At 38.0% G+C, this 16,245-nt stretch overlaps 1 protein-coding gene across 1 annotated transcript in view; it reads left to right on the top strand.

Moving 5' to 3' along the window:
• LOC133641914 (inactive serine protease PAMR1-like) overlaps positions 1–16,245 on the top strand; it is a 78,530-nt gene that overhangs the window by 22,685 nt on the left and 39,600 nt on the right. The window contains exon 2 of the mRNA XM_062036032.1: positions 9,911–10,087. Within this exon, the coding sequence (XP_061892016.1) occupies positions 9,911–10,087 (177 nt within the window). The remainder of the gene's footprint in view (positions 1–9,910; positions 10,088–16,245) is intronic.

The following is a 16,245-nucleotide window of genomic DNA, read 5'->3' as shown; positions in this document are numbered from 1 at the left end:
CTGGCTGCCGGACTGGGGCTGGCTGGTCTCCAAGGTTTTGTTGGCATGTGGTTGTCGTTCGCGGTTTTTCAGTCGTTTTGATTTGGAATGATGGTGCTGGCTGTCGGTAAATTTTTGCAGCGATTGTCTTTGCTGCCGTTTGTTTGTGGTGCGGGCACCCATGGCTGCTGAGTCCGGTGCGGGGGGTGGTGGCTGCTATTGTGGTCCGTGGAGGCGTGTGGTGGTTGTCGGGGCTGGTGGACTTGCCGACTTTGTTTTCGTTTGTCATCATGTTGGTTGGCTTGTCGTTTGTCGGCCTGGGCCTACCCTCGCACTCTGCCTCGCCACCCTTTGCGCCCTATGTCCTGATGTCATCTGGGTGCGGGCTTGTCAGGGGTTGTACCAATACCGATACTTTTCATTTTAACAACAAATCTATACGTTAAATATTAAAAATATGGTTCTTATTGCACTCATAGAACAAATTTAGAAGATTAACATAAAAATGTACAGGCATTAAACACATTGGGCTTTTCTTGTTGCACTCAAAGAACAATTTACAATTGTATATATTACATATAGTCTGCAATAATCTAGATTAGGTTAGAAGAAAATAGAAAGCTTTATTGACATAAAGCTTTTTGATTTGCGGTTGCCACTCTTGGTATGTGATTTAAGACAAATACAATCATTAGTAAATACTAAAAACAATAATTTGGCTAAAACTACAGTTAAGACATGAAGCAGGTAAAACACACATTGTGAAGGATGAAAAACAAATTGTAGGAATTTGTTACAAAATTCAGTCATTTCACAAGCATTAGTTTACGCTACATTGTTTTAACTCCGCTAATATTTTGCAACAAGCTAAGCAGCTGTGTGCGTGTCTACGTATCTGCATGTGCACAACAGAGGAGCCAGTTAACTATATTACCTGTTGATCTGACTGATGGTTATTTAATTCATTAGCTACGTTCAAAGCTAAGGTAATAATACCAGAATCATGCCACTTTTTGTAAGGCATGTATTAAAACAGCACTTACAGTGTGACGCTTCTGTGTTTAAAACATCATCTTTATCGATAGTTTTGAAGCCCAATTACCTTCATATTGCGCTTCACGTGCCCTCTTTATTAACCAATAGAATTGCCTTTATTTGCCAATTTTTCTTCTTCACACTCTCTTCTTGTGCGCTCTGTGAGTGTGTGTGTGCTAACACACTCAACATCATGCTCCTCCGTTCTGTACATCATCACCGCACAACAGCATAGGGATGACAAAAATCAATCAATCAATCAATCAATGTTTATTTATATAGCCCTAAATCACAAGTGTCTCAAAGGGCTGCACAAGCCACAACGACATCCTCGGTACAGAGCCCACATACACAAATACCGGTATCTTTCAAAGGCAGTATAGTACCGTTTTCAATTCTTATTTCTTTGTACTGGTATACCGTACAACCCTACTACATACACGGTACATACATCCACTCGCACATTTACTGTACAAACATATACTGTATACATACTGTACATACACATACATAAACACATGCATCAAACATATATAAACACTGTCACACGCTCTCTGGGGGAAACTGTGATATAGAAACACAGCACACTGCTAAAGCTTAACCTATTTTTTTTACCATAACAATCTATAAGGTTAATCTAGTCTTTCTTTTGTATTTCAAGTATTGATTATGCCTATGTATTGTTTCATTTGAAGTTATTGTATTTGTTGATAATAGAGGTAAGTATTATTATTAATTATCAATCATGTTATTTCTATTGGTATTTTTACTGCTTCATTTGTAGTGCAATAATGTTTATTGTCATTTCTGTCTTATTACTATCTACTTCATTAACTGGTTCTTTGCTGTACATTTTGGTATCATATTTGCTGCTGTAGTTTTTGTTTTTTGTTGTCTTATCCCTCTGTCTTATCCCTCTCTTGTGCCTGCAATTTCGCCGTCTGTTCTATTTTTTTTTCTTCTCCATTCTATTCCCTACTGCTCCGGTCTGGCTGCGCCAAACATTAAATAAACCCATTTAATAAAGTCAAATACAAAGAAGGCAGCAAGAGAAGTATCCCACACTTCTCTTTTGTAAAGCAATTATGTACAGCAGATATTGGCATCTACATCAACAATATGATGTGCTTGAGTGGCTGGACAGGACATGTTAAAAAAAAGAAGAAGAAAAAAAAGATGACCCCTGCTCTAGAGAAGAGAATGTAGGTGATTTGTGATCTAAATTGATGAGAAATAATGAGTGTGACAAGCAACCCTGTATGTATACATTACAGTTTAGTGTAAACTAAAATAAGCAAGGCAACCATACAGAATAAAGGTTGCATCTTAGGCCGTTAACTTAGATCCAAATACCACGCGATAATCAGCGTGTGCATACCATAAAATTGTGTGTACTATTAGGGGGTGTGTTTTGGTGATCTACTGTGCACAATTGAAATTTGGTGCAGATTGCGCTATTTAAATGAGAATTTGTTATGTACTATATAGTGCTTTCCCCATTGAGACACTCATTTACTGCACATTCATGTTTTCATGCTCATACCTGTGGCGTTTTCAAACATGCTGCAGACATGTATCACTTTTTATGGGCATTTTAGAAGCAGTCCTGTGGTGCATCTACAATTGAAACCACTTGTTTTAGCACGCTGAAGTTGCACTCACAGGAGAGGCTGGCATTGACTGCAACTGTGCTCACCAGAGTTTACACACAAGAAAATGCACACTGTAATACTTTTTTTTACATAGGAAATGTGTTAATAATATGTATTCTATATGAAAAAACGAACGTCATTAAAAAAACCTCCAGACACAAAAATGCGTCAATTTGTGTCAGCCCCTTACGTCATCCAGCAGCTATAAAATTATAAAATTATATTGCCAAAAAGACAATACATTTAATGATTTTAGACCTTATGTGTTAAGCATATGTAGGACGGAGCTAGTCCACAACCGCCTACTTTCTCACAGCCGTGTGTGTAACTGTGTCAGTTTGCACGTGCTTTTCAGACGTGCTGAATAAAGACGCAAAATAGCATGCGCTGTTAAGTTTTAGTCATAATAGATCACACTGCTTGTGCTAAATACCGGTAATTATAATTGCATTTTTCTGTTCCCAGTATTGTGGGTGTTCTGATGATCAGCAAATATTCTTCATATTAATGAAGACTAGGGGTGTAACGGTACACAAACATTTCGGTTTGGTACGTACCTCAGTTTAGAGGTCACGGTTCGGTTCATTTTCGGTACAGTAAGAAAACAACAAAATATAAATGTTTTTGGTTATTTATTTACCAAATTTGTAAACAATGGCATAACATACATATACACACAAGGTCCATTGCCAGGGTAAATGTGGTCAACATATATAAAATAAAAACTAAATAAGATAAGGCTCAGAATGGTTTCTTAACAAAACCTTTCTACATATAAAGTGCTTTGTTTGATTGATTGATTGAGACTTTTATTAGTAGATTGCACAGTACAGTACATATTCCGTACAATTGACCACTAAATGGTAACACCCCAATAAGTTTTTTCAACTTGTTTAAGTCGGGGTCCACGTTAATCAACATTAAACTGCCTCAAGTTGTTGGTTAGATTAAATAAAACGACAAAACATTTCTTCTACATATAAAAAGTGCAACATTAAACAGTTTCAAGTCAACTCAGCCTCAGGATAACTCCCCCCCCCCTTCCCCCGGCCTGGCTAACTTGGCAGTAAAAGGATATATGGGCTTATTGTTCTTTCACCATAGAAGTGGGTCAAAATCTAGTTTTTAATGCAATATGGACTTATATCTGCTGCTATAAAAACATTTGTTATTGCTCTAGCCCTGTCTGACTCGCCGAGGAGAGGCTGCTTGAATGCGGTGGTGACGCTTCAAATGGGTTAGCATGTGTTATGAGAGTAGCGTGTGTGTGTGTGTGTGGCCCTTTAATATGTGACAGTGAGGTGAGGTGAGTGTGTGGGCGAGCGAGGTGAGGGAGCGGCTGCGGGGAGTGGCTAGTGTTTTGTTGGATTGGCTGTGTGCAAGACCTCAAAAGCCACGATTTGCAACTAATCGCCGGACTCGTCATTTACCCTGGAGTCCGGAGCTGTGGAGACCCACTGCCGGGTAGAGTGAAGGGTGTTGCCCCTGAGAATACATTGGCCCTGGAGGAGTGTCTCCCCTGCGCTCCTCGACTACGGTCTGGGAGCCGGAAGCAGGAAAGGTGCAACACATGTTTGACGTGTTGTCAGAAGCACCTGCTGATCAATGTCGGCAAACCTTCCGTCCTCCATTGTTGTATCGCGCAGCCAAAGTGTTCCCAAACGGGAGATCTTAACGAGGCAGGAGGGTCTTCCAGCTCTGGCTTTTACATGTTGTCCTAGCCCGGTCGCTGCTAGCATTGTGTACTCGTTCGGTACACCTCCGAACCGAACCGAAACCCCCGTACCGAAACGGTTCAATACAAATACACGTACCGTTACACCCCAAATGAAGACAGACTCACTAAATGGATTGCGCTCTTCTTGTACTCACTAAAGTGAGACAATCCTTTGCGCACACATTTTGTAGTATCGAGTTTGCACATGTTTTAATACATGCAAATCTTAAAGTACATAACTGGGAAAAACACGGCTTGTTAAGATTTTCAATAATTTTTGCAGAACATGTCGAAATTATTATATTCAACACTTTATCATCGAAACTGTAGCTGCCAATACAATGTTCTGCAGAAAAGTGATATTATATCAGATTGGAGGTAGGGTTTTTTTATGTATATATTTTGCCTGGTTTGTTGCATTTTTCTTGCGTTTTGCTTGATTGTAAAAGATGTCAATCAAGTGGGTGGTCTGAGAAGTTAAAGATGAGCGACAATCATGTAATGAATAATGTTTTATCGTTCATAGCTAATAAAGTAAATCCCATATTTTAGTTTTGATGTATATTTTGGTTCAGTTTCGTTCAGTAATAAAAACATATCATTCCATTCTGCTTTTTTAGGTGGTTGTACATAACATTTTTAGTATTCTTTCAGACATCATGGTCTGTTTTTGAATTAGAGTTCCTAAAAAAGGGGACCCAAGCCCACATACTGTACAGCAGATGTTCACATACACACACACCCCCAGACACATGTTTTTCTTTCAATGTGGCCACCGAGACAAAATAAATGCCAAGGTCTGCCTTAAAAGTTTGAAGTAATGTTTTGTGGGACTTGATTGCCATGATGGCAACACATATATTCTCCTGAAAGGTAACATGTTACCTTCCTGTATTGCAAAAGACTGAACAAAATGATGTCTGATTTTCTTGTTGTTGTCAGCCGCTAGTAAAGGAATTTATGGGAAACACTGAATAATTTAATGTCACAGTTGTTTTCTGCCGTGAATTGCTTTTAAATATGCCGAGAAGATAAAGCCGTATCATTCGGAGAGCATGCATATGGTCTTCCCGGTGCCACAGCGAACCAAAACAAGCCTTCCTTACAGAGGCTAAACCGGCAAGGAGCCAGTGTTCATGGTAGCAATTGAGAGCATGTCATCCGATATAAAAAAGAAAAAGCGGTGAAAATCAACGACGCTGCACTCAAAGCCGGTCAGCGCAAGCTTACAACAAATAAATAAGCTTCATTAATCGGATAAAATCAATCTAGAGTACACCCTGCTGACACACCGCGAGTATGTTTGCCAAACATGCTGGTGACATTTAGTCATCCAACAAAAAGAAAGCTGTCAAAAACTCTGAGTCGCCAACCACGAAGTGACCATCTGGCCACCCTGTCGGTTTAAAGCATAAACAAAAACGGCCAAAAACCATAACCACAGATAACAAAGTACACAATGTTATAGTATAGAAAGCCTTTTTTTCCGTACCTGATATTACATTTTCACTGCACGGACAGAATTGGTTGATAAAGGTGCTCTAAGGTGCTCTCTTGCGTGTTTTAAAAGATATATTTTAGTGACATCTTTTGAGATCTTTGTTAATGTGGTCAAATTAAGTTCAAGCATCCTCTGTCCCATAGTCTGACCAACTGACAAATAACATGATAGATGACCAGTTAATTAATTTTTCTAGTAACGAGTAATTTCAATTATTACTTTTACGTAGGCTACAACTCCATTACCGTTACATATGGTGTAATGTGGCATGCTACTTTTGACAAGACAGCTTTAGAAAACCAGCAAATTCACTTTAGAAAGTACCGTAGTTCTTTTTAAGTAGAAGCGGCGCACACACACACACACACACACACACACACGCACACACACACACACACACACACACACACACACACACACACACACACACACACACACACACAGACACACACACACACACACACACACACACACACACACACACACACACACACGCACACACACACACACACACACACACACACACACACACACACACACACACACACACACACACACACACACACACACACAGACACACACACACACACACACACACACACACACACACACACACACACACACACACACACACACACACTCACGCTCACTCAACTACTTGTACGGTGAATAATAAAGTGACAATCATCAACAATAATAATCTTACAATATCCCGTTTGTGGACAAGGAGAGACCCTACCATTGGCCCCGTTTACACTGCACACCAAATCTGATTTTTTTGCCCTCGAGTGACACAGATCGGATATTTTTTTTGCCAGTCCAAACGCTCCAAAGTCCTTTTGGCATCAGATTCAGGCCACATCTAGTGGTAGTCCAGAATGCGATTGGAATCTGATATTTTTAAATGTGACTTCAGTCTAAACGCAGTGCAACCCGAATCTGACTTTTTCGTCAGGTTTGGGCGAGCTAGCGCGGGAAAGTCACAGTCTCCAGCAGAAGCGGACCACATTTTCGGGGCATCACTTGTCAATAGTGCGCAAATATTAGGCTATATGTAATATATGAATATATTTTTTGATTCTGAAGAAATTGCGATTGTTGAAAGACCAGAATTGACGCTGTGGCGTATTTGCTAACATGTCAGTTGAAAAATCCAATCTGTAGATCCACACTGATGTCCGTGTCTCCTCTACTTAACAGAAATAAAAACATTACATCCCTCCCAAATATATTACACTGTATACATTAATTCACACATTATAATACTTACTATTTATTTTCACATAAAAATCACTCATTTTAAGGTGTTGCAACTTTTAAATTCCTTGTGTTGCGACCAGTCAACTTCCTTTGTTTTCACTTTATGAAAGGGTGCATGCAAGTGATGTTGAGGTCTGTGCGCGTTTACACTGGAGTCTGATAAAGCAGTCAGCTAGAAAAAATCTGATTTTGGCCACTCCTGCAGTATAAACGTAGTCATTGACACTCGCTCAATCACTTTATTTACTGTTAGTGAAAACATTCCGCAGGCGCTACCAACAACAATCTACATCCAGTCCATTGACTACCAATGCTGAAATGAGTGTGCCCTCGCTAATGTCAGGCTCCATTTGCCAACAGGCAAATGCCTTTTATTTATTATTATTATTATTAAAACATTTTTTGTCCTGTCCAGCCATATCAGGAAAATCATATTGTTGATGTAGATGCCCATATCGGCTGTACACATTAACTTTACAAAAGATAAGTGTGGGATACTTCTCTTGTTGCTTTAATTGTATTTCACTTTATTAAATGGATTTATATTATTATTTGGTGCAGCCGGAAGGCACCGCCTTTTAAAGGGCCGCACTCACACACTCTTCTCTCATGAAAAATCTCTTGACTGCATACACCGGATGTACTGTATATGAAAGTTAAAAAACTAACACATTATTTACTTTTCTCACTAATTAAGTACATATTTTAAAGAATAATTCAGTTAGTAATTTAATTACCTTTATTGGAAATGTAACAAGTAACTGTTGTCAATTACCTTTTAAAGTCATGTTCCTAACACTGTAAATGAGACACATGCTTTCTATCCTGCCATTATGGCGATGCCGGGATGTGTCTCCTGCAGCTCTATACATTAAGTTACCGTATTTATGCGTCTATAAGGCGCACTTAAAATCCTTTCATTTTCTCAAAACTCGACAGTGCGCCTTATAACCCGGTGTGCCTAATGTACAGAATAATTATGGTTTTGCTTACCGACCTCAAAGCTATTTTATTTGGTACATGGTGAAATAAGTGTAACCAGTAGATGGCAGTTACACATAAGAGATACGTGTAGACTGCAATATGACTCAAGTAAACAACACCAAAATTGTATACATTCCATTGAAAATATAGAACATTATTTTCAAAAATCTATCAAAATGTTTTAGTACGACTTTGGTAAGCTATGAAGCCACACCGCTTGATGGATTGTACTGTGCTTCCACATACAAGTATTATTATGGTGTATGTGTAAGGTAAGACATATTATCTGGCGTTTTGTTTTGCAATATTATGGAAAAACAACTTTTCTTACCTTCTGGTACATGCTGATCTGTATTTGGGATCTGCATAAGTCCTGAAAATGTGCACGCATCCGCTTTTGTAGTCCGTGGCGACACCGTAGTCGATAAGCTTCTTCTTTTTCTCTATCTTCTTGTTATGGGACATTCATCCTCCTCTGTTGCCATTTCTAATATAAAGTAGTGTAACATTCTTACTTATATCTGTCAGTAAACTCGCCATGAATGCGCTAAAGCATACCGGTGCAGTGAGTTGACATTATTCACCCAAGGAACTTTAGTTATTAGAGAGTTCCGGTCGGACGGTCTTTCACAGGACACATTTCTGGCGTTGTTATTGCACTAGTGAGCCATGGATGAGGAGATGCTGCTCCGTTATTGATTTAAGTAAAGTCTGATTGTCATTAAAACAGTTACCTCCATCTTTTGACACTTCTACCACTCCCGTCCTTGCACACAACAAAGATGACGGGGAGAAGACGCTGCCAAAGGTGAGCCACGTAAATAAGACCGCCCACAAAACGGCGCATCCAGAAGTGACAGTCAAAAAGAGGCTTGAAGATGATCTGTAAAACATAATCTATGCAACATTTTGACCAAAGAACCACCATTACATGTTATGGAGACCACAAGAAAGTGTTTTACATTTAGAAAAAAATAAATAATAATATGACCCCTTTAATGCGCCCTATAATCCGGTACGCCTTTTGTATGAACATAGACCTGACTAGACCCGCTCATCGGCAGTGCGCCTTATAATCCGGTGCGCCCTATGGCCCGGAAAATACGGTAGTCCAAAAGAGATCTTCCGCTTGCATCTACTTTTGTAAAAAAAAAAAAAAAATTAATGTCTGTTTTTAATGTGAAAAGGAATATAAGTCCAGAACTGAAATGATGAGCTAAATGCTGGCAGAACTCTCTGCCAAGTTCGAAAGTGCTGCATCTGTTAACGCTTCTTTTGCCACAAGGAATTTCCACTTCTCAGTTTCAGCACCTAAATTCACTAATGCATAATCTCGCAAAATGCTCAAAGGGTGTGCGTGTGTGTTTTTATTTAACCCATTTAAACAGAAATAAAATCAAACATTAGCGCATTGTAATTCACCAGATTCCATTTTTTTTATTTTTTTTTTAACTTTCCTACTGCTGCCTGTTGCTTGATTAATTAAGTTTTAGCAGAATGCAAACACAGAGATGACGACCTGCTGTGAGACTTGTGATTCTAAAAGAGGAGCTAGAGGCCATATGGCTGCAGAAATAACCAAAGCACCAGTAGGCAGACGCTCCCACAAACACAGGATGAGCAAACACAGCATCCCTCTGCGGACATTAAAGCAAGTCTGCTCACACAAATATCACATCTTTCCTCCTATTCACCCACTGTAATCTTTCACTCTATTTGTGTACACATTTGTACGTATATATATATTTTTACAGTGTCAGTGTGAAGTATTATCTTTTTTAGATTACAGGTATTTGTACAACGACTGCCCCGGTCCTGAGTGGAACGCTATGTGTTCGGGCTGTTGTGAGTATGATGTGATCCGCTGCAAATGCCCCCTGCAGGGGACTTCAGTGGGCTATTCTGTGCCCTGCTGCCGCAACGCCATCAACGAGTGTGACCCCTGCATCATCCATCCAGGTACGCCATTAGGAATGAGTATCAAATTGGATACTTTTATAGGCAAATTTAATCGGTACTACTGGGTATCTATTCACATACACTCAAACAGTGCAAATTCTACCATATAATACTTGCAAATGAGATTCAGAAATGTAATAAACAACAAGATATAACAACCTTGCAACACACTTATCACAATCAGCACACAAACACAAAACTACCAAACATTGGTAAAAGTGGTACCGTTGAGTATTGATTCTCAGGTATCATGAATTGGTACTGAATCGGTTCTAATGTGTAAGGCAAGGATGTCAAACATGCGGCCCGTGGGCCAGATCAGGCCCTCGAACAGGTTCAATCCGGCCCGCGAGATGAGTCAGTGTAAAATTGAGCTGCATTTTTTAATTAAATGTGTCCACTGGATGTCGCAATAGCAATTCTGTTAGGCAAGCAAATTGTTTATATTGGGGCGAGCAAGTATACCAAGCAAGAGGTACACAGTAGCGGGGCTGGGACTCCTCCCCCCTGACCCAACGTAAAACACACAGGAGTAAAATAAACAATTGGTAACCCCACTTAAAATGCTGCATGAGACACATTGATATGGTTCTGTGAAAATTAGTTTCTTCTGTGAAAATTCAAAGAAAGTAAACAGTGGAAAGACAAATGAGGTAGTTGATACATAGAGGAGTTTTTATTTATGCTTTCTTATGTTTTTTGTTCAAATCTACATGGGTTGTGAATTAAAGTTGAATTGCTTTGTAGATACACTGAGATTAAGTCTAAATTCATTGTGTTCTTCATGGAGTTTTTGAAACTGTACCATTTTTTTCCGCAGATTTTTCAACTAACTTGAATTGTTTTGTCAAGAGGATCATATGTGATATGTCCTTTTTTCAGAATGTGCTTGTTCTATTTCTCACGAATCTAAACAGATCAATAATTTTTGAGAGTTGACATTTACATTTTCAATACAACATTGTTTAGACCATCTCTGCGCTTACTTGCATGTATACGCCAGGAACCAAGAGAAGGTTTTGTAACTTGTCGTAGGTCAATAAAGAGTTTTGAAAAGGTTTTATATATTTTTTATTCCAAAGAATAAATTGCCCAAATTGTTTCGATTCTGAAGATAATCGGCACCCCAGGAATCAGAATCGGATGGTGAATTGTAGTAAGATTACAACCCCCAATATACAAATATATATCCAAAATATAATATGAGAATAATATTTAGGGTAAAATCCCACTAGAGAATGCATAGCAGGCCTTAAAATAAGATACTATTCACAATACAGTAAACAAATTTCCGCAAAGTAGGATTTTTATTAATAAATTGAATATTTTCATTGTTATAGCATTAAATAATGACCTTCTAAATTAGATATTTTTAACATAATTCGAGCCCTATATACATGAAGTAATACCCATATAGTCACCTTTACACTCGTCTCACCCAATATAGTAGCTTTGAGTGTGTTCTACTGCGATTACAGTACTCATCGGTCGCCTGGAGGATCCGTCAAGCTTCTTTGCTATGGCAGTCGCCCGGCCATTAAAACATATTAAAACATAGCCACAATGTAAAAATACTTGGGTAATTCCTCTATGTTAGAACTGGGTGTGCTAAGACCATGTGCGTAAATTGTTCCGTCAAAATTTGGTCAACTTCACAGTGACAGCTATGAACATTTGCTGTGTTGTTAGCATTACGTTGTCATTCCACATTGTTTATGCCAAAGGCTCACCAATGTCATGTGGAGCTGATAATGTCGAAGACGCAGTGCATCAACAAAGTTCATCTCCACGTAGCAGTCTTGTAAGCATTCATTGACGCGCCAAGTCCTGGAACGTCTTGCGTCTCGTCTTTTGATATCGTTCACGTCAAAGTTTCATCAGTGTGGAAATGTGGTATTGATGAAGCAAGAAGTGAAGATTAAGTAAATTAACAAGTTATTCTGTCAAAAGTTGGTCACAGTGGTGGTCACAGTGAGGATACAGTAGCAGCAAGATTGGCCGCCGTGTTTTGGTTAGCATTGTTCACTCTTAACCCGGCAACAGAAGTCCTGCTTGGTTGAATATCTGTATCGATCGCCACAACCCTATAATTCAAAATAGGACAAATACTGCACTGTAATACATATAAGACATGAATACGATTTATTTTAACACCTAATTTACAGCATCAGTTTATATCCAAAAATCACAAAGCCAAGCAGAATCACAGCACACTGCGCCACGCTTATTGATAATATTTTTACCAATGAGTTTGACAATAACACTACAAGTGGTCTACTTATAACCGACGTTAGTGATCATCTGCCAGTTTTTACAACATATGATGGACACTACAAGAAGAACATGGAAGACAAAAGGACATTTCGAAGACTGTGCACAGAGAAGAGGATGACTGCTTTCAAAATTGAGCTACAAAAGCAAGATTGGGACAATGTGTACAATGAAAAAGAGGTTGATGAAGCATATGAACATTTCTTAAACAAGTTCATAATACTTTATGACAAACATTGTCCATGGATACAACTCAGTAATAAACAGAGAAAGAATAATCAACCATGGATGACAAAAGGACTAAAAAATGCTTGTAAGAAGAAGAATACACTATATAGAGAATTTATAGCACAAAGTACTATAGAGGCAGAAATTAAGTACAGAAATTATACAAACAAGTTAACAGACATACTACGATCATGTAGAAAATAATATTACAGTGAATTATTGGACAGGAACAAAAATAATATGAGAGCAACATGGGGCATCCTCAATAGCATTATTAAAAATGGCACAAAGAGGGACTACCCTCAATACTTTTTAGATGGAAATAAAAAAAATGACAACATAAAGGAAGTAGTTGAAAGCTTCAATAATTATTTTGTAAATATTGAACCAAAATTGGAAGAAAGGATTCCAGACCCAGTTCCAATTGAGGACTATAATGATACCATAGAGCGAAATCCCAACTCCATGTTCCTCAGTAATGTGACACAGGACGAAATAGTTACAATCATGAAAAAATGTAAATCTAAGACTTCAACTGATTGTAATGGAATTGATATGGAAACGATAAAAAAGGTTATAGAAGAGATCTCAGGACCATTAATGTATATTAGTAATCTATCATTTCAAACAGGTACATTCCCAAACAAAATGAAAATAGCTAAAGTTGCACCAATTTATAAGACTGGAGATAAACATCAATTTACAAATTATAGACCTGTTTCTTTACTTCCACAATTTTCTAAAATCATTGAAAAACTGTTTGATAACAGATTAGAGAGTTTCATAAATAAAAATAGAATACTTGAAGAGAACCAATATGGATACAGAGCTAATGTCTCAACTTCAATGACTTTAATTGAAATTACAGAAGAAATTACCAATGCAATAGACAGTAAAAAATGTGCAGCAGCAGTTTTTATGGATCTAACTAAAGCATTTGACACAATTAATCACAATATTTTAATCAAAAAACTAGAACGATATGGCATCAGAGGGTTAGTATTAAACTGGATAAGAAGTTATCTAACGAACAGGAAACAATACGTGAAGCTAGGCGAACACATGTCTACAACGCTAAATATATCCTGTGGTGTACCTCAGGGATCGATATTAGGACCTAAATTATTCAATCTCTATATAAATGACATTTGTAAAGTTACAAAAGATTTAAAGTTAGTATTATTTGCGGATGATACAACAGCGTTTTGTTCAGGAGAGAACACACAGGAGATAATACAAATAATAACAGAAGAAATTAACAAATTAAAAAGATGGTTTGACAAAAACAGACTATCGTTGAATCTTAGTAAAACTAAAATAATGCTATTTGGTAACAGTAGAAGAGAAAGTCAAACACAAATACAAATAGACGGAATAGAAATTGAAAAAGTAAATGAAACCAAATTTCTAGGTATAATGATTGATGATAAATTGAACTGGAAATCTCACGTAAAAAATATACAACATAAAGTAGCAAGAAACACGTCAATAATGAATAAAGCAAAACATGTTCTAGACAAAAAATCACTTCATATTCTCTACTGCTCACTAGTGTTACCATATCTGAGCTACTGTGTAGAAATATGGGGAAATAATTACAAAAGTACACTTCATTCATTAACGGTGTTACAAAAAAGATCAGTTAGAATAATACATAATGTTGGATATAGAGAACATACAAATCCTTTATTTATTGAATCAAAAATACTGAAATTCCACGACATAGTGAATTTGCAAACAGCTAAAATTATGCACAAAGCAAACTATAACCTGCTACCCAAGAATATACAACAATTCTTCTCAACAAAAGAGGAGAAATATAATCTTAGAGAAAAATGTAATTTAAAACATTTGTACGCACGTACAACACTTAAGACCTTCAGTATATCAGTATGTGGAATTAAATTATGGAATGGATTAAGCAAAGCAATCAAACAATGTACTAATATGATCCACTTCAAGAAACTCTTCAAACTTAAAGTGTTTACAAAGTACAAAGAAGAAGAACCATGACAAACATTCTCAATTTATTTCATCCATCCATTCATTCATTCTTAAAGTAATCTTACTTATCTCATCATATGAAATATGACTTTCTTCACCAATTATTATTATTAAATTCTTACTATTATTTATTTATTTATTTTTATTGTGATTACCTATGGAGTTTATTGTGAATAAATTGAGAACAGGAAGTGAATAAAAAAGTTTCAGCAACTGTTATGTAAAGAAAAGGGGTAGGATTAAATAAGCTCTGCTTCTTCCTACTCCTTTTCGAACATGTTGAAAAGAGAAACTGGAAATTGTGATGTATCATGTTGTATGTTTGCATGTTCGAAATAAACTCAAACTCTAACTCTAACTCTAATTTTGGCCAAAAAATATGTGGAATACGCTTTTTAAAAAATCTGCAAAATAGTGAAGTTACATTATTTGAAGCGCAACAATTATCTGATTATTATTTTCGCACAGTGGTTTAAGAAAGTATAGTCCATTAGGAAATAAATAAAACAGAAAAATGTGATATTGTGTAAAAGCATATGTATCCCATCCAACACCGTACAAGCCAGGGGTATCGTCTTAGTCGTTTGATTCGTGTGAAAGTGGCGGGCAAACCATTTCGCCACCGGTGTGATTGCCTGCCAAAAATTGATTTCCTTTGCGGGAGCGCGCACCGCTCGCTAAACCTGCATTGCTTGGCTTCGTCTGTCCACAGCGGTTTACTAGGTGTAGGACAAACACTTCATCTTTGTGGTTATTGTACCAGTGAGTTTTTTGTGGCTTTCTATGGCTCGTATGGTTCCGGTGCCACTTCCTGTTTTCACACCTTGTGATTTGATACTCACTTGGGACTCCCAATCACAGCGTTAGGTAGGGATGATGTTCGAAAACCGGTTCTCCCGATGCTTCGATAAGAAAAGAACTGATTCCATGCATTCAAATCCCTTTTTGAGAACCGGTTCCTGTTATCGAAGCCACTATACCATATTTTCGCGACCATAGGGCGCACCGTATTAAAAGGCGCTGTGTCAGTTACGGGTGCTATTTCTGTATTTAAGGCATACATAAGGTGCAGCGTATTTTTGGGCGCAGGCATGGTTAAACATACCCTAGCTTAAAACATACGCTAACATGCATGGACGCTGTTTTAAAAAGGCAGCAGGAGCAAAGCGGAGTTCGGTTGTACTTTATTGAAGTATTTATCAATGTACTCACATTACTTTTTGATCAATCCTCATCCACAAATCCATCAAAGTCCTCATCTTCTGTGTCCGAAATGAACACGCCAGATTCCCTCTCGTCATTTTCAAAGTCCGTCTCGTTGTCCATTAGCATAGCAAGCTAGCACAACAGTAAAAGCCGACTTCTCTTGCCTCGTTGTGCTTATCGATTCGCTACCGTGCTAGTCCCCTTCTTCTCTACAGTGTGCAGCACCTCGTCCATGTTGGTGATGTGTTTGTCGGCAATTTTTTTTATTTACAACGCACATAGCAGCACTATATGCTCACTGGGGGCATGCCTTTAGCGTCCTCTCTCACCTGAAAGCTTCACCCCTTTAACTTCCGCATGCTGTCCTCAGTCACGTCCGCTTTTCCTCCATATAAACGGCGTGCCGGCCCAGTCACATAACATCTATGGCTTTTGGAACTCAGTGCATA

This window comes from Entelurus aequoreus, linkage group LG24 (genome assembly GCF_033978785.1).
Source record: "Entelurus aequoreus isolate RoL-2023_Sb linkage group LG24, RoL_Eaeq_v1.1, whole genome shotgun sequence".
Lineage (NCBI taxonomy): Eukaryota > Metazoa > Chordata > Actinopteri > Syngnathiformes > Syngnathidae > Entelurus > Entelurus aequoreus.
Note: the sequence above shows the minus strand (reverse complement) of the source record. Positions and strands in the feature narration are given on the sequence as shown.